Source organism: Falco biarmicus, chromosome 6, assembly GCF_023638135.1.
Source record: "Falco biarmicus isolate bFalBia1 chromosome 6, bFalBia1.pri, whole genome shotgun sequence".
Taxonomy (NCBI): Eukaryota; Metazoa; Chordata; class Aves; order Falconiformes; family Falconidae; genus Falco; species Falco biarmicus.
In genome coordinates this window covers 47,881,118-47,905,913 of record NC_079293.1, presented here as the reverse complement: position 1 = coordinate 47,905,913, position 24,796 = coordinate 47,881,118, and the positions used below count along the sequence as shown (strand labels likewise).

The 24,796-nt window shown below is 39.6% G+C and overlaps 1 protein-coding gene across 1 annotated transcript in view; it reads left to right on the top strand.

The window, feature by feature from the left end:
- The first annotated feature begins 482 nt into the window (after positions 1–482).
- Positions 483–24,796, top strand: part of NOX3 (NADPH oxidase 3) — a 38,921-nt gene continuing 14,607 nt past the window's right edge. Inside the window, exons 1-9 of the mRNA XM_056344059.1 lie at positions 483–527; positions 1,189–1,284; positions 1,487–1,597; positions 3,429–3,513; positions 11,870–12,015; positions 15,069–15,250; positions 17,991–18,120; positions 21,239–21,331; positions 22,470–22,723. Of these exons, the coding sequence (XP_056200034.1) occupies positions 483–527; positions 1,189–1,284; positions 1,487–1,597; positions 3,429–3,513; positions 11,870–12,015; positions 15,069–15,250; positions 17,991–18,120; positions 21,239–21,331; positions 22,470–22,723 (1,142 nt within the window). The remainder of the gene's footprint in view (positions 528–1,188; positions 1,285–1,486; positions 1,598–3,428; positions 3,514–11,869; positions 12,016–15,068; positions 15,251–17,990; positions 18,121–21,238; positions 21,332–22,469; positions 22,724–24,796) is intronic.

Genomic DNA, 24,796 nt, shown 5'->3' with positions numbered 1-24,796 from the left:
TCCCAACTTCTGAGTGATTTTGCCACTCCCCAGATCTTTTAGCTATATTCCCATCTTGTACACACATAAGGGAAGCTCCCATTTACTACTAAATTAAAAGACTAATCATGAAGAAATGTTGCAGTCTGTTCAAACTGCAAAGACAAAGCAAAAAACCCCCACCAAAATACATGCTAGCACAAGAGGACAATTTAATGACAGCATCTCTCATTTGCTAAGAAATAACTCTGGAGAGAGAAAGGACTGGACAATGACCAGCATTTTATTTACACAGGTCATGAGACATGTCACTTGGGTGATCTGTTCTTGTCAGGCAGTTCTTAATTAGAAAATTCCTAGAGAGAGCTCCTGCTCCCACTAGGTGCGTATTAAAATCTAAAGACAAAAGGAGTTAGTAGAAAAGCCTGAGGAATAGACAGAGAACTCAGGTTACACTGGAAGGCAAGAGTCAGCTGCTGCTAGCATAGGGAGAGAGACTCAGGATGGGATGCTGGATTTTGAATGAAAAACTCTCAGTGCTGTTATTAGTGAGTATTTTTAGCATTAAAAAAATCTAATTGGATATATATAAATATTTTAAGCTTGTTTAAAAGACATTTTATGGTTTGCTTACAGTAATACTCCCAAGCTTAATGTAAAACTTGCTATAAAATATTCAGCAGTCTTTTTATAACTACTCTTAAAAACAATTTAAAGTCTTACTGGTTTATTTTTAATTATTTTTAAGTCCATGTACTTTAGTTTTCAGATAAAGGGAACAGGCATTTGCATTTGTAATTGAAATTATATTCTGAATTATTTTCAGAGGATTGGGTGAATTGAGTATGGGGGCAAAGAAAGGAATTTCCTCAGCTCCTAACTCCCTCCATTTCTAGATTTCTTTAATTTTAGCTTTTATTGCCTTCTTAGAGACCAGGCTAAGCCCTGTGTTTAAGATCAAGTTTGCCATCACACAGTAAATGTCATCTATATCCTCTACTGGGGATGTGGGGATAGGACTGTAATCCGGCATTTGCTAAAAGATAGCCTCATTCCAGCAGGCATTTGTGAGTTCTGTCATCTGTGATCAAGAACTGCATTGCACACTGATTTTTGAGTATCTCTCAGATACTTTTAAAACTATAACCATTTTATATGCATTTAAAAATACTGTAACTGTGACTAAACTGTAGCCTGTCTGCTTTGCAGCTGGTGTGGCTTGGACTGAATTTCTATTTGTTTATTGATACCTACCACTGGTATGAAGATGAAGATGCTTACATTTATACACGGATTATGTTGGGAGTAAGTATGAGTTTGATAGATAAAAAAATTCCACAAGAAGAATGTATGCATAGTCTGATTTTATTGACATCCTTCATAATATTTTTGATGCTTCAACAGTAATTTTCCCATATAAGAGTATTATTTATTGTAGTATTTTCCTTCTTTTGCTCTTTCTATACCAAGCCTATAATTTACTTTCTTTATATTGTTATATGTACAGTCAACCCTGGCTTGGGCAAGAGCTTCTGCAACGTGCCTTAATTTTAACTGCATGCTAATCCTGTTACCAGTCAGTAGAAACCTTATTTCATTCTTAAGAGGAGCAAGCATTGTAAGTACCATTTCTCAAATAGCCATATTATCCTCCCTTTTTAATTTCCATAGTTCAACAGTATTATCCATATCAAACATTTTCCAAGGAATTTTAATTTTTGACAGAGTAGTCTGTACACTATTGCCTTGTTATTACTATTTAAACTGTCAGCGTTCATGACTGAAGAGAAACAAATGGCTTGTTTAACACGGTGCTCTAAATGCAACACTGATTTTGGCAGTCACTGCATAGCATGGTGTCATGAAGAGAAAAGTGAGGAGCTAAAAAAAGGGACACAATAATGCAACTTGGCCAAATGGAGAAAATACATATCCATCATGTGTATCCTGTGTAGCTGCAAAGTGAAAACCAGAGTGACAAAATGTACAGATAGATATATAAAAGTTCCATAAGTATAATAGGAACATGTTTAAACCCTTCTGCCTGCGTGGCCACTACTCAGGTCTTCCTTTCTTCTCAACATGTTTTTTTTAATGGAGTGGTCATCTACTCAGAGGAATTTACATTAACCTCGGCATCATGCATAGGAAGTACTTAAGGCTTTAGCTCTACTAGCTATAGCTTCAACTTGCAGTGAATTATTATAGTCAGAGCAACTCCAATACCACATGTTTGGGTAAAAAATCACTGATCACTTCATGACTCCAAGAACAACAGGAATTTAGAATTGGCAACAATTTTTTTTTTCTTTTTTTTACTGTTAGCTGGTTTTTATTTCAATTCCGCCTTTTTTTTTTTTTTTCCAGAGTTAGAGTTACATTTTAAGCAGTATTTAGGCTGGGAATCAACAGTTTTATAAGTTTGAGTACAGGAGCTAAGAATTTAAGGAAAAACATCTTGTTGAACTTCCGAATCAGTTTGTGAATTAACATAAAATGCATGCATGCCCACTTAGATGCTGAGTAAGAACTCAGAGAACTGGAACTCTTCTCACAGATAATATTTTGCTGGTCTGGACAGTACTGTGCTCTTGAGGAGCATGGTACAGAGCAACTTGACTGGATCCAGCATGGTCATCACAGAGCTGGATCCAGTGACTCTCCAAGGAGGTGCTGTGTTTTAGCATTGCACCCCGCAGTGCTCCAGATTTTTGGAAGATTTATTAGCTGTGAAACAACATGGATAAATTTTGGCATGGCACTGTGCCAGATCAAGCAAGCAATCCAGACACCCGCAACACCATCCAGAGACTGAACGAGGTCCGTGAGGGCTGTCTAGGTTCCAGCAGAGTGTGTTACTTTTGGCTCGCCACAGCCCACCCCGGCCCCAGGCTGGCTCTGTGCAGAGGCACCCAGCCGGGCATCAGCACACCACCATCCAGCACTTCCAATAATGGGAAGACGGCTCAGTACCACATAAGCTTCAGCCACCTGAGGTCTAGACAGCCTCACCCTCCTGGGGTGTGCATTTCGTGAAAGCAGCAAAAATGTTTTCATTGCAAGCTGGCTTTGCCAGCCATTCAGCTGTGCTCGTGGAGCTGAGCCTGAGCTTGCAAAGCAGTGGTGGCCCAGTCTGGTGCCTGTGTACCAGCAAAGGAGTTGATCACCAGCCCAGACAAACCACTCATAAAACACAGGTAAATGTAGCGGAGTTTTATCAAGCCTCTTTTTGAAACCCTGCCTAGGCTGAATAGCTTAAGACACCCTGGAGTGTTACTGTGCCAAAAACAGTTACCTGAGCCCCAAAATTAAGGCTAATCCAAAACTTCCACTGAATTCCTTCAACATTCCATTTTTAAATGTACTGAACTCCTTTCTTCTCCTCTCCAAAATGTGAGTTGCAAATAGTAATAGGAATGATATAAAACAAGTCCTGCTTTTTCACCAAGTGCTGTGGAGGAGCACTGAGGAGACAGCTTGACAAAAACATCGCATTTCACAAGATGGTTGCCTATGGAATAGCTGTAAATGCAAGTAAGTTGGTTGTTTTTTCTTTCTTCCTTGCCTTTGAACTGTTTTGAATTTCACAGTGATTCTGCCTAATGCTGTAATCCCCATCAGCTCTGAGACATGCTATTTTAGTGCAATCATTTGGTGACTGCAGCTTTAAATAGGTGTAGGAGTCCTGTCTGATTAACCATTTGCAACCTTTTTTGCTTGGGAAAAGTTTGACTGTTAAGTCAATAAACTTTCAACCCGAAGAGCAACTACTAGTTGCCATTCAGTTAATGTGACCAACCTATGTGCTCTTAACATTTAGTGTAAATAACTCTCATTAAATACCTGAGAGTAGGTGTTTGGGGAGATGGCATAGTATTACAGTCTGATTTCCTAAGGAAATGGTGCTTATGAGTCACACTGCTCATCTGTCCACCATTACATCTTCAATACTTTTTCAACCAGGTAGTAAATTTAATTTGAACTTGAGGCAAGAAGCTGTCTCAGAAACATTAGATTACAAAATTATTTTTTTTTAATATGTGATGGGTACAGGGAACTAATGGCCCCCCTTGAGGGAAAAACTGCATCCTGAGATCAAAAATCATGTGTTCTGCTGGTCCTAGTGACTTACTGAGCTATATGTGTTCATTGGCCTGGTGGGAAGAAGACATGGCGCCTTCCTGTTCCCCAAGCGGTTAAAAGACCTGGAGAATAGTGAAGCTTGTAGGAATTCAGAGGACATGAGTGGAACTGGAGATAACATCGGGAAGAGAGCTGTGCAGAGAGGGAAGAGCAAAACGGAATATGAGGAAGGACATAAGCACATAGAGATGGAGAGGTATCTGGAGCAGATAGTTCTTATAGAAAATGTGAAGGAGACACAGGAGTTAGAGTTATTTGCAAGCATAAGACATTGTAGCATAACAGTTCTACCACCAGGCTGTCAGGGTGGACTATGGCCCCATTGTTTTTTTTCAGTCTACTTGAGGGAAATGCTTTTGCATGTACAGGCTGTTAATGTCCCATGCAGTGAGAGAAGAACATGAAGTCAGGATTGCTATCAGTAATCAATAGCTAAAATTTGTCCATTGTATGTAGTGCTAAGGAATTCAGAGGGGAAGGCTGATGGATGAGAGTGTGCATCTTACAGTGTGTTATGATGATTTACTTATCTGTCATGTCCATTCATTTATCAGAGTTCAGTTTCAGCATAAAGCAGATTCTTACGGAACGCAACATCGCTTCTTTAATTAATAAATCAACCCCGGAATGTAAATTAACCAACTTCTACTTGGTGTATAATTTGTCATGCTCCAAAAAGAAAGCAAAACTGCACAGTTAAACCTTTTATGTTTTTGGCTTTATATTCATATAAAAATGTTTGCTAGTGCATTAAGATGGACAATTTGGGAAGTGCAAGTCTATCAGAAAAGTGATTACTTTATGGCTTCAGTAATTCCAAGGAAAAAGACACAGGAGCTGATGTGAAATGACACAAATCACCTTTATTTAATTCTGTCACTCTGTAAAGAGAAAGTGTTGTTGGGTTGTTATTTGGGTTGGGTTTTTTTCCAAAATATAAAATGGGACAAATACTTGATAAGATATTCAAGAAAGAAAAGAAAATACAGGGAAGTCTAATGAACAAAGCATGACAAGTTATGAACTCATGCTTCCCTAACAGACAAGTGAGAAACAGCTATCATAGTTGGGAAAACACTACATCACTGTATAGTCAGACTTGGGTGAAGAACGGTGAGAAACTCAGTTGCCTGAAACTAAATTTTAAATTAATAAAAAAATTAAAAGCTACAGCACATAATGTGACAGAAAAGCAATGTTGCAGAGTAAAGAGGTAGCCACAAGTATGTTGAGTCCCTTTTTATAAAACCTAACTCTGTTAAAATGATGGGTAAATAGAGGCCAATGATCAAGAGCATGAATGTGGCAGCAAGAAGTTAAACCAATTTGAAGTTCAGATCAGTAAGCTTAGCCTCACAGTATAAAACCGTAGACTCCTTTATTATTAGAGTAACATGTATTCATCTTAGCTTGCCAGGTGGTGTTATTTCCAGCATATTTATTTAATAGCATGCTAAAAATAGTGCAACATTAGTATTGTCTGGCTTCTAACAGGCAGCCAGCTCAGCTAAGGTGCGTGTGGCCTTGGAAAAAGTACATCTGTACCTTTAATTTTTCATCAGCTCTAATACAAATTCAAGAGCAGGCTTTAATTGGTCAGGTCATAAAGGGATATAATTAGAGACTAGTGGGAGAGGGAAGTTGGAGGAAGGAGAGAGAGTAAACAATGCTATCTATAATCAAGGGCATCATTGAAAATTCAGTAAAGGGAATTCTGCTTAGTTTGGCTTCCTGCGTTCTGCATGCCTGTCTGTGATAAGAGCTGTCTGGGAGTTATTCACCCCCTAATAAATCTTCCTTATGGACCTGTAACTCTGCTAGAATAAAATCATAGTTTCATGCACTCTCAGTTTGATCAGTGCAAATCATTCTATGTTTTCTAATGCAAGAAAGACTTTTCAGTTGAGAGGCAGTTGTCTGAAACCTAAAGATACCGACAAGAGATAGTAAATAACCTTTTATACAACTCCTCCCTCTTACTGTATAGCTATTAACCTCTTAAGAAAGTACATTCATGTATTTTCTGAAGTGGGGAGTGTTGGGGGGTGGGTGTGTGTATACATATTTTTATATATATATACAATGCATATTTTAAAGAACAAACTGTTTCTTGTGTTGTATTGATGTTTGCAGGAAGGTTATATTTCTCCAACAGTCTTTGAATTATGATATGAACAAAGCTTGAGCAATTAAAGTAGGGGAAGGACAGTGAGGTTCTTTGTAGTTAGGCTGTTTAAAATGGTGGTTCCTGCTCCTTAAATTTCCAGCACTGTGATTTTTTTTAAAAACATGCAAAATGCAGACAGAAATATAGTGATGCCAGGTGTATTTGGCTTCTGACAAGCACTGAAAAATCTATTGCTAAAAATGCTAGAAAAACTTTCCATTTTCAGCCACGTTTTGGTAGTGGTAGCTATGTGAAGGGCATTGGTGATCTGAGTCACATTTTTGTGTAAGTGATGAAGTTCTCAGGGAAGCAGATGCTTATCTTCAAAAGAGGTTTAGCTGCTATCTCAGTGTTGTACTTCCAGAAATTACAGGAAATCAAATTTCCATTAAACTGCATTTTTTTTCAGTCAGATTGTTTAAATCCAGACTTAGTGCAAGTACTAGGAAGGAAACTACATTAAATTAAAGACTATAAGCTTCCAGCTAGGATAAAAAATGGTCCAAGTCATGTTGTTCTTTGATGTTTATAACCATTCTAAAAAAAAATAATAAATCCAATGCAAGTATGTGTGTGGTCACTATTGTGATTTTTATATAACCTACACTTTTTAGGTCCACAAAGACAGCATGAAGCTGAATTAAGGGTTCTGTATAACTAGAAATGGCACAAGGCAGTGTGTGGCAGAACTGAGGCTTGGTCGAGGGCAGAATTCCCCATGCCTGGCTTAGCTTCTTGCAAAGCCGTTCTCTTCACTGTGGGCAGAAAGGCCAGTATTTGACCCTTTGATTTTATCATGATAGGTTGGTTAATCAAAACATTTAACTGCTAGCAGCAAGCTCCAATTTGATTATTATCCTGCACAGGCATGCAGAAAAAGAGAGAATGAAACCTTGTCCTCAGATAAACACATGCAATTTCTGTTTAGTTCAATGAGAGTTGTGCATGCTTCACTGAAGGCACAATTGGCTGGATAAGACTAGCTAAATTGACCAGACTTTCAAGATAATTTAATTACGTCTCTATGTATTTAAGAATATGTACAGTAAACACCATGCTCTAATAGCAACCCTTTTCCTCCCTCCCTCCTTGCAATAAAACCTTTTATTTGATCTCAGAAGTGGACTAGATAGAACATCTCAGGATCAAATAAAAATTAATATATGTTAAGTGCTTCAGAGGTTCCAGATGTTGTTAAAAAAAACCACTCAAATTCTTCAGTCTTCGTGTACAGTTATAAAAAAGAACCTTGTTTAAAAGATTGCATGATTTATTCCATACTTTATATTTGGTCATGCAGAATGAGGAAAATGAACTGAACTGAAAATTCTGAGATGTAGTACCTTAAACTTTGCCCTCATGGTTAAGTTAGATAGGTGGTACAGGGGGAAAAAACCCACAACTGTTGTAATCTCAGATTTCAGAAATCTGCATATTAATTTTGGAATTGCTTAGTAAATTCTATACGCTGCAGACGCAAAGGCCTTCAGAAAATGCACTTCAGGGATCTAAGATATTTTAGCTAATGGCAGCGTAGCCAGTGCCAGACTTTTTAGTCTGCTACAACTATGGTACATTAAAAGAACCACACTGAAAATGGAATTAGATCTTTGCATTACTCTTACCATCAAGCTATAATTCATTTTTAGATTGCATCATTTTTTCCTAGCAGCACACAAAAAAACATCAGAAGTATTAATCTGATAACACTCTAGGCAATACTTAAGATCATGGGAGACTCAGGTAAACCAACATACTCAGTACATCATTAATTTGTATCATTATGCTCTGTACATTAACAGCTACTGCAGAATAGCTTGCAAAAAACCCTCTCTCCTGTTCATTCTGGAAGTCTACAGTTGTATTATACTCTACCTGTCAGATGAAAGCTGGAGGGAATGCCGCCTAGAAGGGAAGATGTGGTAAATCCCAAAGAAGATATGATGACAGGAACACTTACAGTAAAGCAGAATAATATGCAGATGGAAAAATCAGTGTCCTTTACTAGCCTGCAGAAAAATCTTACCAGGTTAAGTTCCAGAAAGCAGATCTCTTCTTCCAGGGAAAAGTTGCAACATGATTGCTCTTTATTAAACCTTAGGCTCAAGACCTTCTTGCGAAGCTGTGTCTATTTAACTCATTTTTTTTCTGTTCAAGGCTGGAAATACTCTGTTAGGAAAGATGGACTTTTGTCTGTCTGGAAGAAACTACCACCTCATTTCACTCTCAGCACTCGCCATGTATCAGATACCACTAGGTTTCCTGTTGCTCCTGAAATGACTAGAATTTGTACAAATCATGTACAAACCTGCACTTTGAACAAAGTACAAGATTCCATAGTCTTCTAAACAACAGAAATGTCATCATTTCACATAAAGATTTCACAATCTGCAGTATCAGTTCTTAAAAAAACTGTGTTTTGAAGGCAAAAGAGAGAAAGTGTGTTATGCTATGAACACAGATTCAAACCTCCACCTCTAGTCAATGTTGTTCTTTTAAGTGAGCAAGGATGTCCAAAACTTGCCATTTATATGCTGCAGGGAACCCTTGGTAAAACACCACTGTGGATCACAACTCTGTGAAACTCACGTGGTCCCAAGGCTATGGTGACTGTCACATCATATCAGAGTTATCAAGAGCATCCTGCAGGTATAGAGGACAGGAGGCCCAAGTACCGTTACTGGTTGCACCAGTAATCACTAGCATATGCCAAGATATAACCCCTCAGTAGAAGTCCACTCAGAGATTCATTGTCAGAGCTTTCCATCCTGTCAAAATTTTCTCTCTTCTTTCCCTTAGTCCAGTGCTGGGCTACATGCCGCTTGTAACTCCACAACCTACCGCAGACAGTGGTCCATTACCCCACACCCATCCTCTGAGTTCTTTCAGATGTCAGAGAAATCAGGTCCTCATCAGGCAATGATTTGGTTCCCTTCCAGCTGGATCTGATAACATCCTTAACAGGCCAAAACATCTGTTCTGAAAGGAACCCCTTGTAGGAACAGTTTCCCCCTTCCCACTCAGCACTTAAAAGTGCTGTTACACTTAAATACATAAACAGTGTTTATATACTGCTTATACATCTGTTGTACACTGGGGAACAGATTGCCACAGCCCCCACACAGCTGCCACCTAAACCCTGCAGCTCAGAGCCTCTCTGGCTTTTGGATTTTGGCCGTATGAATACACACATCTCACTCACTGTTTGTGGTCTAGTGTAACCTTCCTTCCAGCATCCTAGTGCTGCCAAGGTGCTGGGAGCACCCTCTCAAGTGCAGGCTCCGGAGAGAGTCTCCTGCCTGATGCTGGCCAGGTTGTATCATATGCAGCACCTAATCCATAACAACATATGCAGGACGTGCTGGGTCATGGGGTCCAATACCCTCTAATGCTCACAGTCACGTCATATATGCTATTTCATAAAATGACCAACCTTCAGCTGAAAGCTGCTTGGATTGCTTGATCCCATTATCCCATTTATTGAAAGGTTATTTTAGAGTCTCATTCCTTTGATGGCTTGAATCTGTCTTCTAATTTCCAGACTCATTTTATCTCTGTGCAGTTCATATCCATTTGGATTTAGTCTCCATTCTGCTGAAGCTATTCTAGCTTGTATAAATAATTTATTATTCACTGGGCCAAAGATTCAGAAGAAATGGGAGCTTGATTTTGCAGTTTGGGTGCTCAGGATATTCACTTGGGATGCCTGTGTCAATAAATATTTTATTATTTTTATTAAGGGTTTCAACAGGAGATAGTTCATACGCACTAGAATAACCAGTCAGCCCAGTGACTAGGAGACGTGATTCAGATTAAAGCTTTACTTTAATTTTAATGTAACAAGGTTTTTAAAATAGTTTTTTCATCCCCCAGTGAGTATCTAAGCATAAGACAATAAGGTGAAGCAGGTGTTAGGGAGTGGCGGGAGGTGTCCCTAAGCTAACACTATGTTTTGCATGAATTGCAACCTGACAGTCAACCAGCCACAGCACATCTACTGCTCTAGAAGAATCACCTCAGAACAGAATGAAAATAACCTCTCTCCAGCATGGACACCTGGGCTAACCTACTGCTGGGGGGAAGAGTGCAATCTTCTACCTGTTTGCACTGCCTGCTGTAAGCACTCCCATGGCCAGCATCCTACCTTAATTCATATTGCCATGCCCACAGCTCTCCCCAGGCACTGCAGAGGAGCTGGACACTGGCAGCAGTGTGAGAGAGCTCACCAAGTAGGCACATATTTCTAAGACAGCAATACCAAAGTCCTTATGCATTTAATCCTGTGGTTTCATCTATGATGACACAGTGACTAGCACAGTAAGACATTACTGTTGTGCAAATAGTTACAATTAAAAAAAGGAATAAAAGAAAGAGAAAGAAGAAAGAAGGAATAAGAAAGAAGAAGAGACAAGAGGGAAGAGAAAAAAGGAAAACAAAAAAAGCAAACTAAAAAATAAAAAAATAAAAATAATTTTCTTTTGAGAGAGTATTTTTCAGAGAAGCAGATTATATTCAGTTTACTACAAATACTGCCTTTTAGAAAGGTTTTTTAAATGGTCAGACACAGGAACAGATAAACACTGAAGGAGACATGGTAATGGGAAGCTGATTATAAAAACTAGAAATACCATATCCTAATAGCTCTACTGTAAACGTATAATTGTTTTCCATTGACATTTTTTCATCCTTTGGTATTTAATATTTTGCATTAATTACAATGTTCCTGTAATGGATTTGAGAATCTCTCGTACTGAAAACAGAAACTCTGCACCTAGCATGATTACAACTTCATCTATGTTAGCGAATAATAAAGTCCTTCCTTTTTCCCACTTTTGAAATTATCACCTTTCCACTCAGGAAAAGAATTACAGGAGGGTTCTTACTTCACTCTAAGGCATTTTTCTGAACTGACCATTTCATATGCTTCTTGGGAGCAGGCCAGAAGAAGAAAGACTGTATGATGCTCAGGGCAAAGCAGATCTAACACCACGATTCAGACTCTTCCCTTAAAATCATAGCTCCTGTGGCTTCCGCAGGCTCCACCTACATAAAGTAATGCTATAGCTACTTGTTAATAGGGGACAGATTTCGGATGCATGTCTTAAATATCCTTGGTGCAAGTTGCAAACTGATCTATGCCTAAAATGGACATGTTAGTGTCCTGCGTAGCAATATTAGGCCATGGCACATCCTGGTATATAAATAAAAAAATAGGGATTCTAATCAGTTTACCTCATTTTGAACAATTTAAGATCAGAGGCAAACACCTTTATATCATCTCATTTATGTTATCAAAAGGTCCTCCTTTGATGACGCTGAAGACTGCAGGGCACTTGACTGTAAGCATGGGAAGTGATGACACTGGAGCTGTTCCTCTCCTCTCCAGTGTGAGGCAGTTGCTTCATATTAGACACGTATTTGATAAAATTTACCTTTTATTGTCAGCTTAACCCATGCAAAGCTCTCAGTTTATGCCCAAGCTTTTCAAATGGTTTGTAGTGTGCTTAATGAAGTTCCTTCTGGCACTGTGGACACGTACAAGTGTGTCTGTAATTTCACACCACTCTTTCTCTCGTGCAGCCATCCATATTGTTGCCCACTTGATCAACATCGAGCGGTATCATACCAGCCAGTCAAAGGAAGCCGGAGAGTTACGGAATAAACTTTCTGGCCTTGGCAAGAGCCCAAATGAAAGCTACTTGAACCCAATCAGGACCTATGAAACAGTAAGCTGCCACTTTTTGGTTTTCCTCATCTAAAAAGTTTTCCTCTGTGGATTCTATTGTCGGTAAAACTGTATTTCAAAGCCTTTTAACCAGAGCGAGAAGGTGCTGCCAAAGGTTAACCTCAATTTCAGCTGAAAACACTTACTCAGAGCTGCAATTTTCAGGTTACTAAGCTCAAAGAAACGTCTACAGTATTTTAATTAGTTTTTCAGGAGACAGCTGGTGGGGGGAGGATAAGGAGTGTTGCAAATAGTAGACAATGAAATATGCCTGCAAAGAATTTTTAAAAAACTAAACTAAACTATGAATACATGGAACAAACACTACTTCTTACCAGAAAGAAAAAAAAAAAACCAAACCAAAACAAAACCAAAGCAGCAATAGCACTTAACAATATTTCTTTCACAGTTGGTTGTTACTTGTCTCAACCCGTGGTTGTGCAGTATCTTTCCAATCTGGGGGTTGATTCTGCCTTGTTACATGTCGAGTGTGGCTGCCTAGGGAAGAGCATGTGCAAAACTGGCTGGAGGTTTGGAAGGAGTGCATGGGGAAGATAGTGCTGCTGTGTGCTCTTCAGAGCCAAGCGGGACTACAGGCACCTCAGTCCCGCAAGTAAATGGCTCTGCTTGCTTTGGGGGCAAAAGTGACTGTGGCCCCTGTTGGCTCCCTTGGCTATCTCACAACAGCATTATAAACTCTTCCTTATAATACTCAAAAAGTACTCTTTCTGCAAGTTGTGCATGTAAAACATGCAAAAGCTAGCCAACTTTTTTCCTTCTTCCATTATACTATACATCACATTCATGTTATAAGTTTACTTGCGTATACTATTGTATACGGCAGGTTGAAATGGCACTGGTGAGACCCCCACACATACTTTCTGCTCTAGAAAATCCCCACATAGCCAGCATGCAATAAAAGCTGCTTGAACACCATGGAGTGGGGCTCTTTCGATCAGTGGTGTGCTCCACAGAAACAAGAAACAAAGTGAGACGATGGCTGGACAACCATCAGTAGGATTCGATAGTACTTTCAGTCACAAGGCACTTTGTTCCACTTTTTCTCAGTTAACCTTTCCAGTTTACATAGTGTGATTTTTGTATCTTTCAAAACAAACAGGTAAACAACTCTCAAGTTTGAAAAAAAATCAACCAAATTAATGATATGGTTAATTAATCAATACCATGAATACAAAAGTCTTCATGTTAGTGTTGACAAAACAGTCAGGTCTATCAAAATGGGACAGCCACCCAAGGACTCAGCTGCATGGACTTTCCTTACACCCACTGCCCACTCTCACCGCATGCACGTGAGATGTTCCCCAGGAACAGAACAAAGCTCACAGCTCTGAACAGGAACCTACCATCTTTCAGTATGCATTTTTTTCTCCATGAAGCCTTCCCATGGTGATAATTGTGAGGCAGGCCTCTAATTAGCATTAAAATCCTAAACACCCTTGAGGAGGAAGGCTACTGGGTTTTAAGATCCTTTCCCAGATTTCTCACAGTAATATGCCCCATAATTACCTTCCAATTTACAGCCCAGATTTTACTCTAACCTCTAATATTTATATTTCTTTTATTGCCCACTTCTGTCTCAGTAGCTACTCAGAATTAATAAATCATGAAGGAAAGCAAATAAAAGATTGCTTCTAACTTCAGAGAAGAAAGTTCTGAGAACAACAATTCAGGCTTTCTTTTCAGTTTCATCCTACCCCTGTAGTAGCAATGTACTAAGTGTCTTTGACATTTTTCCTTGTTTCATCTCAACTTTCAAACTAGCCACTGTAGTGGAAACGTTCAAAATATCACCTAGATGAATCCTGTTAATATGCAATAGGATCTGAACACACTCTTCACAGGCACCAATTTGAAAATGTACTGTGTGCTGTCAAGTGTGAACATTTGAAAGAATGATTTTACTGTAAAAAGTGACTGTAAAGATGGCATTGTGGAATTTTATCACCTCTAAGATTTCCATATCAAATGAGTGCACTTTACAAGTACAATACAGGTTTTTTTCCTCCTAGGACACAGAAGGCATACTGAGGTCCTTCATTCCTGTGCATCAGTACCAGGAAAACAGATGTATATGCTTTTCAGGTCAAACAGGAACTGCATTTACACTCTGTTGGCATATTTAGCTTGAGTCTCATCTTGTGTGTGAGACTTTTACTGCTATTCTTCGTGATTTGCACTCTATAACTGAGATCAGCATCTGACTGTTGTGTTCAAAATACGTCTTCATTCTCACTTCAGTTTATTTTTGTGGGTTTAGACAGATGTAACAGGCCTGCACTGATGTCTGTGAGTCATGAACAAAAATGAAAATGCCCTAGCCCAGCACATTAATGTTTCACCACTGACAAGCATAAAAATGTAAATATAAATACAACTTTTAAAAAATAAACCAAAGTATTATCCAGCGTATCTCCAGGTAAATGTAAGGAACAGGTAAATGAGATATGCTGTTTAGGTAAATGACAGCATGCCATTTTTATACACCATTTCAGGGCTGCTAAAAACCCACAAACTTTGAAGTAAAATAAGCACAGAAGAGCCCCATACCTTTTGTAGTTACAGGTGTCTTAGCACTTCACTTTATCACACTCATGTGAATAAGCTTGTTTCTACTGTTTTACTTATTACATCTTTAGGTTTATTTTTCTCATTTCTCTAATCATTTTACTTTTTTTCTGAAACACTTTTATATAAGTGAAAGAGATAAAAGTACTAATGAGACTGTCTAATTTCCTCCTTTCAATTCCTGAAACACATAAGTGGCAGAAAACATTTACACATCTGTCTGGGATAAACCTGAGTGGAAATAAGAGTAGAGGGATGTGTTTCCATGCTCTTCTGTGGTAAAATGGAGGTTTGCCTTGCATCCATGTCTTGTTCTAGTTTTGTTCCTATGCTGAAAACATATCTTAGATTTGGGCTTCATATGTAATAGCAGGAACAGTAACAACAGTAACAGCAACACAATTATAACAACAAATTAGAACAACTATAGCTACTAATGCTAATGCTAATAATGTATTCTTACTCTAGAACACAACAGGAGAGGTACTAACCACCATAGCTGGAATAACTGGAGTCGTGATAACTGTGGCTTTAATTCTGATCATGACTTCATCCACTGAGCTCATCAGAAGGTCATGCTATGAGGTGTTCTGGTATACTCATCACCTCTTTGTGGTTTTCTTCATTGGTTTAATAATCCATGGTATGGGGTAAGTGTCTGCATAAACTACGTGGGGTGTATGTACACAATTTGAGATGAAACAATTCAGATCTATAATCCTGTGCTTTTCTATTAATGAACTGCTGGGATCTTTGCTTGGAAATAGATTGCAAAATGAAAGAATTTGAAATTAAACCACACCACTTTTCTGAGGACTAAAAGTGTGGTTCAGTTCTTTCAATGACTCTTCTACCATCTTACAACCTGCACCTTATTAATGCATCGGTCTGAACGAACTTTCATCCCTGGGAACTGGGGGCATTACAGATCAGGAATAGGAATCAGACCTTTGTGAGTTCAAATTAATAAGGGATAGATCTTATGTTCATAACTCTTGTGTAGCATTTTGTGAGAGAGCTTGTAAAAGCTTGACAAGCTTTCAGCATGTCAGCAACCCTATGGCGAATGTCCCTGTGACCATTATCCTCTGCATCCACAAATGTAAGTAGTTTTGACCTTCTTATTTCTCTATGGGGAAAAATAACCCAAATTTCCTCACCATGGAGAAATAATGTTCAAGTAGCACAAGGCACTGTGTTACAAACCAGGTTTAAATGACTACAATAACAACTCAAACTTTTGACTAGGCCCGTCAGGTGGCTTTTACAGAGAAGGATGACTGCCAGGTTGCTGATAGTGTCCTTGTTCCTCAGCACAAGGGGAAGGTCCATCCTCTTGGTACTGAGCTCTGGTTCTTACACTGAGGGACAGCAGAGTCAGGGGAGCCTTCCTGAAAGCTCAGGGGCTGGTTAATCCCCTGTCAATGTAGAATGAGAGCAGGAATGTGCCTAGTGCTGAAAACGTTCCCACCTTCCATTTCCAGCTCCACTGAGATCTTCTCCTCCTTCTCCATTGTAGGCTTTCCCCCATTCCCTTTTCTCATTTCTTTGAAATAGCACTAATGTGACTTTACAGTGGCGCATCTACATTCACATTTAAATTCAGACAGGGAGTGCAGTTTTGACGCAAATCTCATGGTCCTTGTCACCTTGTAGATTTGGCTCATACCATGGTGCAGTCCCAGGGCTGCGTAATACCGAGTGCTTTGGGATGAAACGGCACTGACAGGAACGCATCTCTGTGTGCCAAGCACTAAGTGATCCGTTCACAGGACCAAACCAGACCCAGTCCTAAGCCCTAGGCAGCTCTCAGATGTGTCCAGTGCAAGGCCCTCAGCAGACTGCCTTGCTCCACAGAGCTTTCCCTGCCGACTGTCTCATGTACACACGGCCCCAAGCTGTAGCGAAGCTTTTCAGATCCAAGGACAGTCACTTGGTGTTATCATAATGCAGCTTTTATGTCTGTTTGTAAAACATTCAGATGGTATTGCCCATCACTAAAGCACATACAGACCACCACTCTTGGACAGAGAGGAACCTCCTAGCCCACAGCAGTGCATGCGTGTCCCTGCTCCCCGAGGCACATGGCATCACCACTGGGAAGGGAACCAGCTGGTACAATGCTTTGTGGTGTGTCACTTTTCTTCTTCCTCTGCGATTTGAGAGCTGCCATGTTCAGTTTGGCTTTGAGTCTTCCCAAAATTGGCCCAATTAATTAGCCCCAAGTTTCAGAGGCACAGCTGCAAACCAATGCTGTAAACGGTATCCTGACCTGGGCTCCCTCCCCTCTCCCTCGCCTGCAAATCTTTCAGAATTCAATCTCAAATGAGACCTTTAAACCTTCAGCTTTGTAAGCTCCCTCTGTCTAGCCAGCTGATCGACACTGCTCAGCAAGAGAATTCCCTGAAAAGGGGACAGTGATTTATCTAACAGCCCTACCAATAGCTCTCAGCAAGCGCTGCTTGCTCCAGCCTGGGAGCGCACGGCAGCAGAGAAGCTCCCTGCTGCCCCAGCGCATTCCTACCATTCATGACAAGGAGTCAAACCCCAAGGTTTCATCCACTTCACATCTCTTCCTCCTTCCCAGGTGACCGAATAAAATGCACTCAAGCCTCCCTCCTTTCCTGTGTCTCTGTCTGAACTGGTGGCAGCCGATGACACTGCCAGGTAAAAGAAGGCAGCACTGCGTATCTCCATGTCTCTTGTTAGACTCAGGCTAACATTGTAGAGCCGAAGTAAGTACAGAAGGGAAAATTCAGAGAACCAATATGAAACAAACAGGGTTTCCCCCTAAAAGTCTTCCTTCTCTACCCATAATCAACACCAGCTGAAACCCATTTAGACTGAACAGTCAGGATTGATGTATTTGGGAAAATTCGCATCATTAACATCCTCAGAAGTAAGAAGCTGGAATTTAATCTGTTTAGAGAGTGTACATCAAATTACGGTCCTCCAACTTTATTTGCAGCTTTTAAAAATGCATTTAGAAAGCAGCAAAGAGAAGGTCTGTCACTATTAAATTTTATTATTTTTCTAAACAATAACAGATGCTCATATACAAAGGAGGTCAAAGTGTCTGCTCCAAAGAACTTGAAAATCATTCTAATTTTTCTGCAAACAGCAAAATGTACATTTTCTATGCAAGGAAGCTCCACACTTCAGCTGCATTGATGTATACCGATACTATAATGAGCTACTTGCATTTGGTCAAAAAGTCATGGCAAAGCTAAAGGAAAAGTAATTTGAACAAGAGAGCAGAACAGGGTTGAAATGGCCAATTCTTGAACTTTCAGTTATCTCTGAATCTGCATTGAACTACTAGTGCAAAACCTACAGATGCGCAGAAACCTTGCAAAGCAGCATATCACTGATGAACACTTTTGTTTTAAGTCAGCTTGTCCGAGGTCAGACGCCTCAGAGTCTGCTGCTTCACAATGTCACTTACTGTAAAGATCACTACATGGAATGGGACAATGCCACTCAGTGCCCTTTGCCGCAGTTTTCTGGCAACAAACCTGTGGTAAGAGTGATGTTTGTCTTCTGCTTTTAACTTAATGTCCTTCCCTGGGAGGCCGAAGGTCTTGGGGAGTAGGGGGCTGGAGTGCATGCTAGTGACGGGCACTTAAGTGTTGTGTTCAGAGAGTAGTTTCACATCGCTGTTCTATGACCATTCCCTGTCCATTAAGACAGTGATCCTGACCTCTCTAATCAGTACAGACAGGTCCAGACAGGGAGTGATGTATAAAATTTTGGAGTCATTAATATTAATTTTTATTTCTGGAAGGTCCTTTAGTTAAGCAACACTCTCTTTGAAGGGTATAGATTCCAGAACTGTACCCTATTTAAATCTGTTTTGAACATTTATTTTTAATTATTCAGCATCATCAATATCCTTGATGTGTTCATTGCAGAAACATAGCCTCCAAGTCAAAATCTTATGAGGACAGAGATACAGAAAATACAAGAGAACAGGATAGCTAGGGATGCAAATTAGTATTGTTATTTTAACTAATAGTACTTTAATATGGATAGTCTAAATGCCAAGGGAGAATAAGTTGGAGTTAAAATTTTGTCCTTGCTTTGGGACACGTGCTTCATATCGTCCAGCCTTGATGTCTTAAGTTAGGTAAAAAGGAGAGAATCTGAAACACTGAATTATGAAAGGGAAAGGCGAAAGGCAGGAAAAATGTCCCACGGAAGGGTGGTTTTGCTGCAACAAGATTGCAAATCCACAGGGGGTAATTAAGTAGCAGACTTGTACAGTATGTCAGATGTCTAGCATCCAAACAAAATCATTTAACATTTACAGCTCAAGATTTAGCTTGCTCATATGCAAGTTTTTGTTGTTTCTTCCAAAAAGAGAAAATATAGTGAAGAAAATCCTGAAGTAAAGGAGAAAAATTAGCATTCAGTGTCTTGTAGCTCTTTTAATGGCTGACATAGATTTTTCTTAAACCAAACTATTGTTAGCCACTACCCAACCCGCATATTAATGAGAAAATGAATGCCTCTCTAAAAATTTCAGCTACAATGTCGCCATAAAAATCAATACATGGCTACGCACCATGAATACAGACACAAGCTTGCTTCCAACAGCATGTCTTGACATTAATTATCATAAAGCTAACTGGAGAGAACTTCCACTTCTCCGTGTTAAACCTATTTTGCCACACTTTCCTGCATATCCAAGGCCATGCTTGCAAAGTCGCATTACTTTAAATGAATTGTGATAATACCATATGGCATATAGATCATCTAAAAGAACAGTACTTTGCTGGATGGGTAATGTGCTATGGCGTGATACCTGCAAGACACTGCAGATAGTACAAATTCATTCAGAGGCTAAAAAGCCATGGCGAGGCTTGTGTGGCACTGGCAGGGGCAGATGCAGGTGGGACTGAGCAGGGAGGGGACAGCCTTGTGCACAGCTGGGATTGCATGTGGTGGCACCAGGGTGCATGCTCCACTGGCCACGACTCCCAGGGGAGGCTACTCCAGCAGAGCCCCTCTCCCAGTCATGCCACATCTGCTCCCCTGCTCTATATTTCAGCAGGTAGGAGCCCGATCTGGCTCCCACTGAGGATGAAGAAGCACTGATGTTGCACCCGGGGCATCTGGACTTCTGTCCTCACAGCCTCTCCTGAGCCATTGATGCCCCATTTCAGTTCATTCTCATTACAGGAGGAAACACCACCTGCGCAAGAATACTGATGCTCTGATTAGCTGACCAGGAACCATGTTGCTTAGCAGCCCATCCCTCCTGGTTGATCCCCGTTGTCCCAACCTAGGCAAAAGATATTTTGGATTGAATGCTCCATTGCGCTGGAGGGATGGCACATTTGAAATCTCAGCTGAGCTCTCACAGAGGGTAGCCTGCAACCTTAACATTCCTGTCACGTGCTTTTATTTACAGGTAGCACAAATGGAAGGGAGGAAAAACAGGTCTCATCATTATTGTGGCTTGATATATGCAAATATATTCAAGGTGTAAGGTTACCCACTGTGCAGAGACACCTGTAGTATTTAGGGGCAATGGATGTGTTGAGTTTCTTCTTTAACTGAGAATCTTCTGGCTTATGTTGGTTTCTTCCCATTCTTAAAACATGCATTTTTTAATTTAATTTTCAAGACTTAACCTTGGGAAATTGCCTCTCCATCCCCTTAGCACTTTCTAAGGAAGCCACATAATTTTATGGCTTGCTTCTCATAAAAGATACTTTATAACCCCTGTTACCCAGCTTGTGGAGCAAAGTCAATGTTTCAGCAAGTTACTCTTTGGAGATTTTAAAAGGCACATGATTGTTAAGTCTTCAGTTTGCTAGAATGAGCTGTGTAATTAACAAAACTGGAAACAAAAGAGTATCCCTTCTAGAAAAAAAAAATTAAATCATGAAGATTCAATTACATCTAATTATCTTAGCTATCAGTGCAACTCAGTGAAATCATCAGCTAGTATACTTGAATAGCCAAGCATCTTTGTTACAGTGATCACTACATGTGATTAGCAAGTACAAGCACAGCAATCATCCGCAGTACTTAAAGTATGACCAGCTTAGTATCCTAGATCAAAAAAACACATTTATTGATACAGAGTCGACTAATGGATTAAATGGAAATGCATCCCATTCCTCTAATTGAATATTTGGGACTTAATGTTTTCTCATGCAGCATCAGAAAACTCACGGCTGACAGTAAGAGCTACTCCTATCTGACCCTTCTGAAATATTTCAGACTTTGAAGAGCAGAAAGACAGTAAAGCTATGGATAATATTGCATAAATGTATGCATCTCTACATCTTCAGGTCCAATGGTATCTATATGTAACACCTAAATAGATTAATCCTTTTGCCTTTTAGTAGGGAGAGATTTTAAAGGACTCCTCTTGGCCAGAATACAGATAGATAGTAGCACTGCTTTTGGAGTGCATCTGTGAAGGAGCCCCATATGTCTGTTCCACAAGAAAGCCAGAACCGCTACAGTAGCAACAGAAATACTCTCTTGAGAAGGGCGAACCAAAAATCACAGAAGATAAATCTAATAATTTCATTTTAGGCTGCCTGCTGATTTAAACCAGAAATACAAAGTATTTTTGTAAACATTCAAATAAATTTTGTTTTTTAATATGCCACTTTCTGCAGGCTTGGAAGTGGGTTTTAAGTCCTATGGTATTGCACATCTGTGAAAGAATTGTTAGATTTTGGAGATTTCGACAGGAGGTGGTCATTACTAAGGTATGTAACATAGCACGTCTGCGAAAGAAAACCCCACGTTATGTCAATTACCTTTTTATCTTTTACAGGTAACTTCTCTACATCGCAACCTCAGTTTTTACTCCTAGCTTCAGCAGCTCTTCCATCATTACCATGGTTTCAGCCAAATATTGATTTTAGGTTTTGCATTTATTCCAATACCAAGTCCATAAGACTATTCCATACGGGACCAAACTTGATTGATGAAGTACCAGACTTTATACCACCATAACACAAACATCTGCGCAGAGGGTCTCTCTTTTTAATGAACTGAAACTATGTTCCACTGCAGTAAATGCCAGAGATGCCCTCAACTTCAGTAGGACACCTTTTTTTTTTCTGGAGGCTTCCAAAGAGATTAAGGGTTATATTATCAGTTAGCATAAATAGTCGAAGTTTCATTAATGCCACAGCAATAATTTCTTCCAGTTGTAAATATCTCTGTGTGCTAAGGGCCTATTTAAGTCACAGCAGAATGGATGGGGAACGCTGCTATTGAAGCAGCCACGTCCATATGTATCAAGCCAGCGATCAGAAACAGGCTTATCTTGTGTGAGGGGCAAAGCGTACCGGCTACGTCTTGCTGCTGATTTCGCAGAGTGGCTGCAATCCGAGAATCTCAGTATACGATGTGTGACATATAAAACTGGCTGCTTAACTGAGATTACCTCTTAATAAAAGTATATTAGAATTGAGCTCACTGGGCTTTTTTCTTCTTGCCAAATCAATAATAATCCCATACCTGTTAATCGTGTTACATGAGAGTAAAACTGCGAAGTTATTCCAGTCTGTCGAGGAATACTTTTGCAAAGGCTCTGCTAAGACAGAAAGCTGAGAAACTTAAATTGTTACAGCCTTTCCTCTGCCTCTTACATGCACAAAACAAGCTGCCCCATGGTATACACTCTACACGCTCTCAAGCTATCGGGCAGCAACAGCACTACAACACGCAGTTTAGGACATAACCTACCAGACATCTAAAAACTTCTGTGCATCCCGATTTGCATTAACTTGTGGCTGAGCTCAAGTAGAAATGATTGCAAAGTCACCCATCACCTAACAGAAACAAAGAGTTACTCTTCTGAAGGAAAATAAAACGGGTCCTTTTATTATTGTTTAGGTGGTGACACATTCCTCGGGAGTCCTTGAGCTTCACATGAAGAAACGTGGCTTTAAAATGGGACCTGGTCAATACATCTTTCTACAGTGCCCCTCTGTCTCACATCTGGAGTGGCACCCGTTCACCCTCACCTCAGCTCCTGAGGAGGACTTCTTCAGTGTTCACATACGGGTTGTCGGGGACTGGACTGCAGCCCTCTTTAGGGCCTTCGGAGCAGAGGAAAAAGCTTTCAAGGAACTGTGGATGTTACCAAGGTTTGAACAACAAAAAGTACATTTTAAAATGTTAATTCTACATTTTAAAATAAATGTTAACTAATTAGTGTTGTGTTCTTTACGATATAGTATTAGATCATAGTTCTGAATCCATAAATACACCGTTACACTAAAAAAACCCCACAAATAAACACAGTCATGAACTTAGGCCAACAGCTACCAAGAAGACGGAATGACTAACCAAAGATTTAAAGTCCATACCAATATCTGTATCTGTGTCGCTATCATCTAAATCTGTAACATTTATATCTACACTTAAAGACAACCATTTTGACAGACAGGTGCTTAAGAACTGAATTAAAACAACACTGGAAGCTGTCTGCTAGCTTCGTGCCTGTATGCTTATGCTCTGATGGCACCCATCATGTGCCATCCAAAATTCCAGCTTTTCCCTTTCATTTACTTGGATATTTGTGGCCCCGGAAACTTCTGCCTGAACCTTACTTCTTTCCAACAGTCTCCCTCAACTCTGCCTGGTTTCCAAACCCTGCTCCACTTTATAAAGGTTATCGGCATTCAAATTCTGTATCATCTGAGGCACCTTAATCCAAGAAAAAGGTTGATGCTTCATTCTTGCAAGTCAGCAGGGCTCCTCTGAAGTTAATGGAGCCATCCTGACTTACACCAGCTAAGTATCTGGCTCTATAGGTAACGGATTCAAACCGTGGAGCTCCTTGCAGGCATAGTGGAGATTTTCAGCAAAGAAGTGCCCAGCACAGGATCATTTCAATTCCAGTGGAGTGCGTAGGGTCTGGGACTGAAGGGACTATTTTCCCTCTGGAAAATTACTTTTGATGAGGGAGTTCTAGTAAAACTGAACAGCAAAAGTCACTTGTTTAACTACATTTATATAATGTAATGGGACTGGGATGCTAAATGACATTCTCCTAAAAAGCGTACAGACACCATTGAGTTACAGAGGTATACGAGAAGGTGGGGGCAGAGAAGAAAGTCTGGTCCAGTCCTTGCATTATATCAGGTAATAAGAATTAGAAATGAAAGATGTGCCTTTGTTAAAGGCAACTGGAATGAGAAGTATGCCGTTTCAGCAGAACTGGAGCAAAATGGCCCAAGCTGATTGACAGCCAGTGTAAAGAATGAGAAAGAGAAAAATGTTATCAAGTGTTCCTGGCCACAATGCAGGGTTGAAATTAACAGTGCTGTCATATATAAAGACTCTTCTTTTTAATCTTGTTAGGGTGCCTAATGCCATCATTCAGTTGCTTTCCTGCAATATATTAAAAAGAATATTTCAATAGTTAAGCTAGCAATAAAGCAAAAAACAAGTCTTTTTCAAAGGTTTCAATATCTAAAGATAAACACCAAATTGGTGGTTATATTAAAAAATAACATATAGCAGAAACTGAGCAGAAGACAGAAGACATGTAGCAACTGTATGATAAGGTAAGGTCCTAAAAATAAAATATGTATATTGTAATTAATAAAAGAAGACTAAAATAAAATGTATGTGCATTTATACAGGTAGCAAAGCCAGTTAGTTGTGATTTCTGGCCAATATGAGAGATAAGACCATAGAATAGACTATTCCTGTGAAAATAATCAAGTTTCATATTGTGCTTCTTTGGGATTTTGGCTCACTTAATTGCTGCTTTAGCACATTGTCCCAAAATCTAACTCTCTTACAGTCAGGAGTATTACACAATCATGCTGATACCAAATGTTTAAACTTTAAAAATAATACAAGAATCCATTAATGTTACTTTTCCAAAACTAAACACTTCCCTACCTTCCCAAAAAGTATAATGCTTCTTTCTAATGAAATTGTGTAAATGGATGCAAAGAATATGGACAATCCAATCATAGCTAAAAACAGTCTACAGCTCTATTTTCTAATCCTCCCTTGGCAAATGCAAATTTAATATTTTTGTCACTTTTTTTACTATCTTCTTACCTTCTTCCAGCCTCTCTAGATCAAATAAATTGGTTGTATAGCTCAGTTTCTCTTTCTCTGCTTTCTCCTCCCTACAACTCTGAGTCTTCATATTTGGCTAAGCTCTCTAGCTATGGCTCAGCAAGGTGTTCAAACCAATG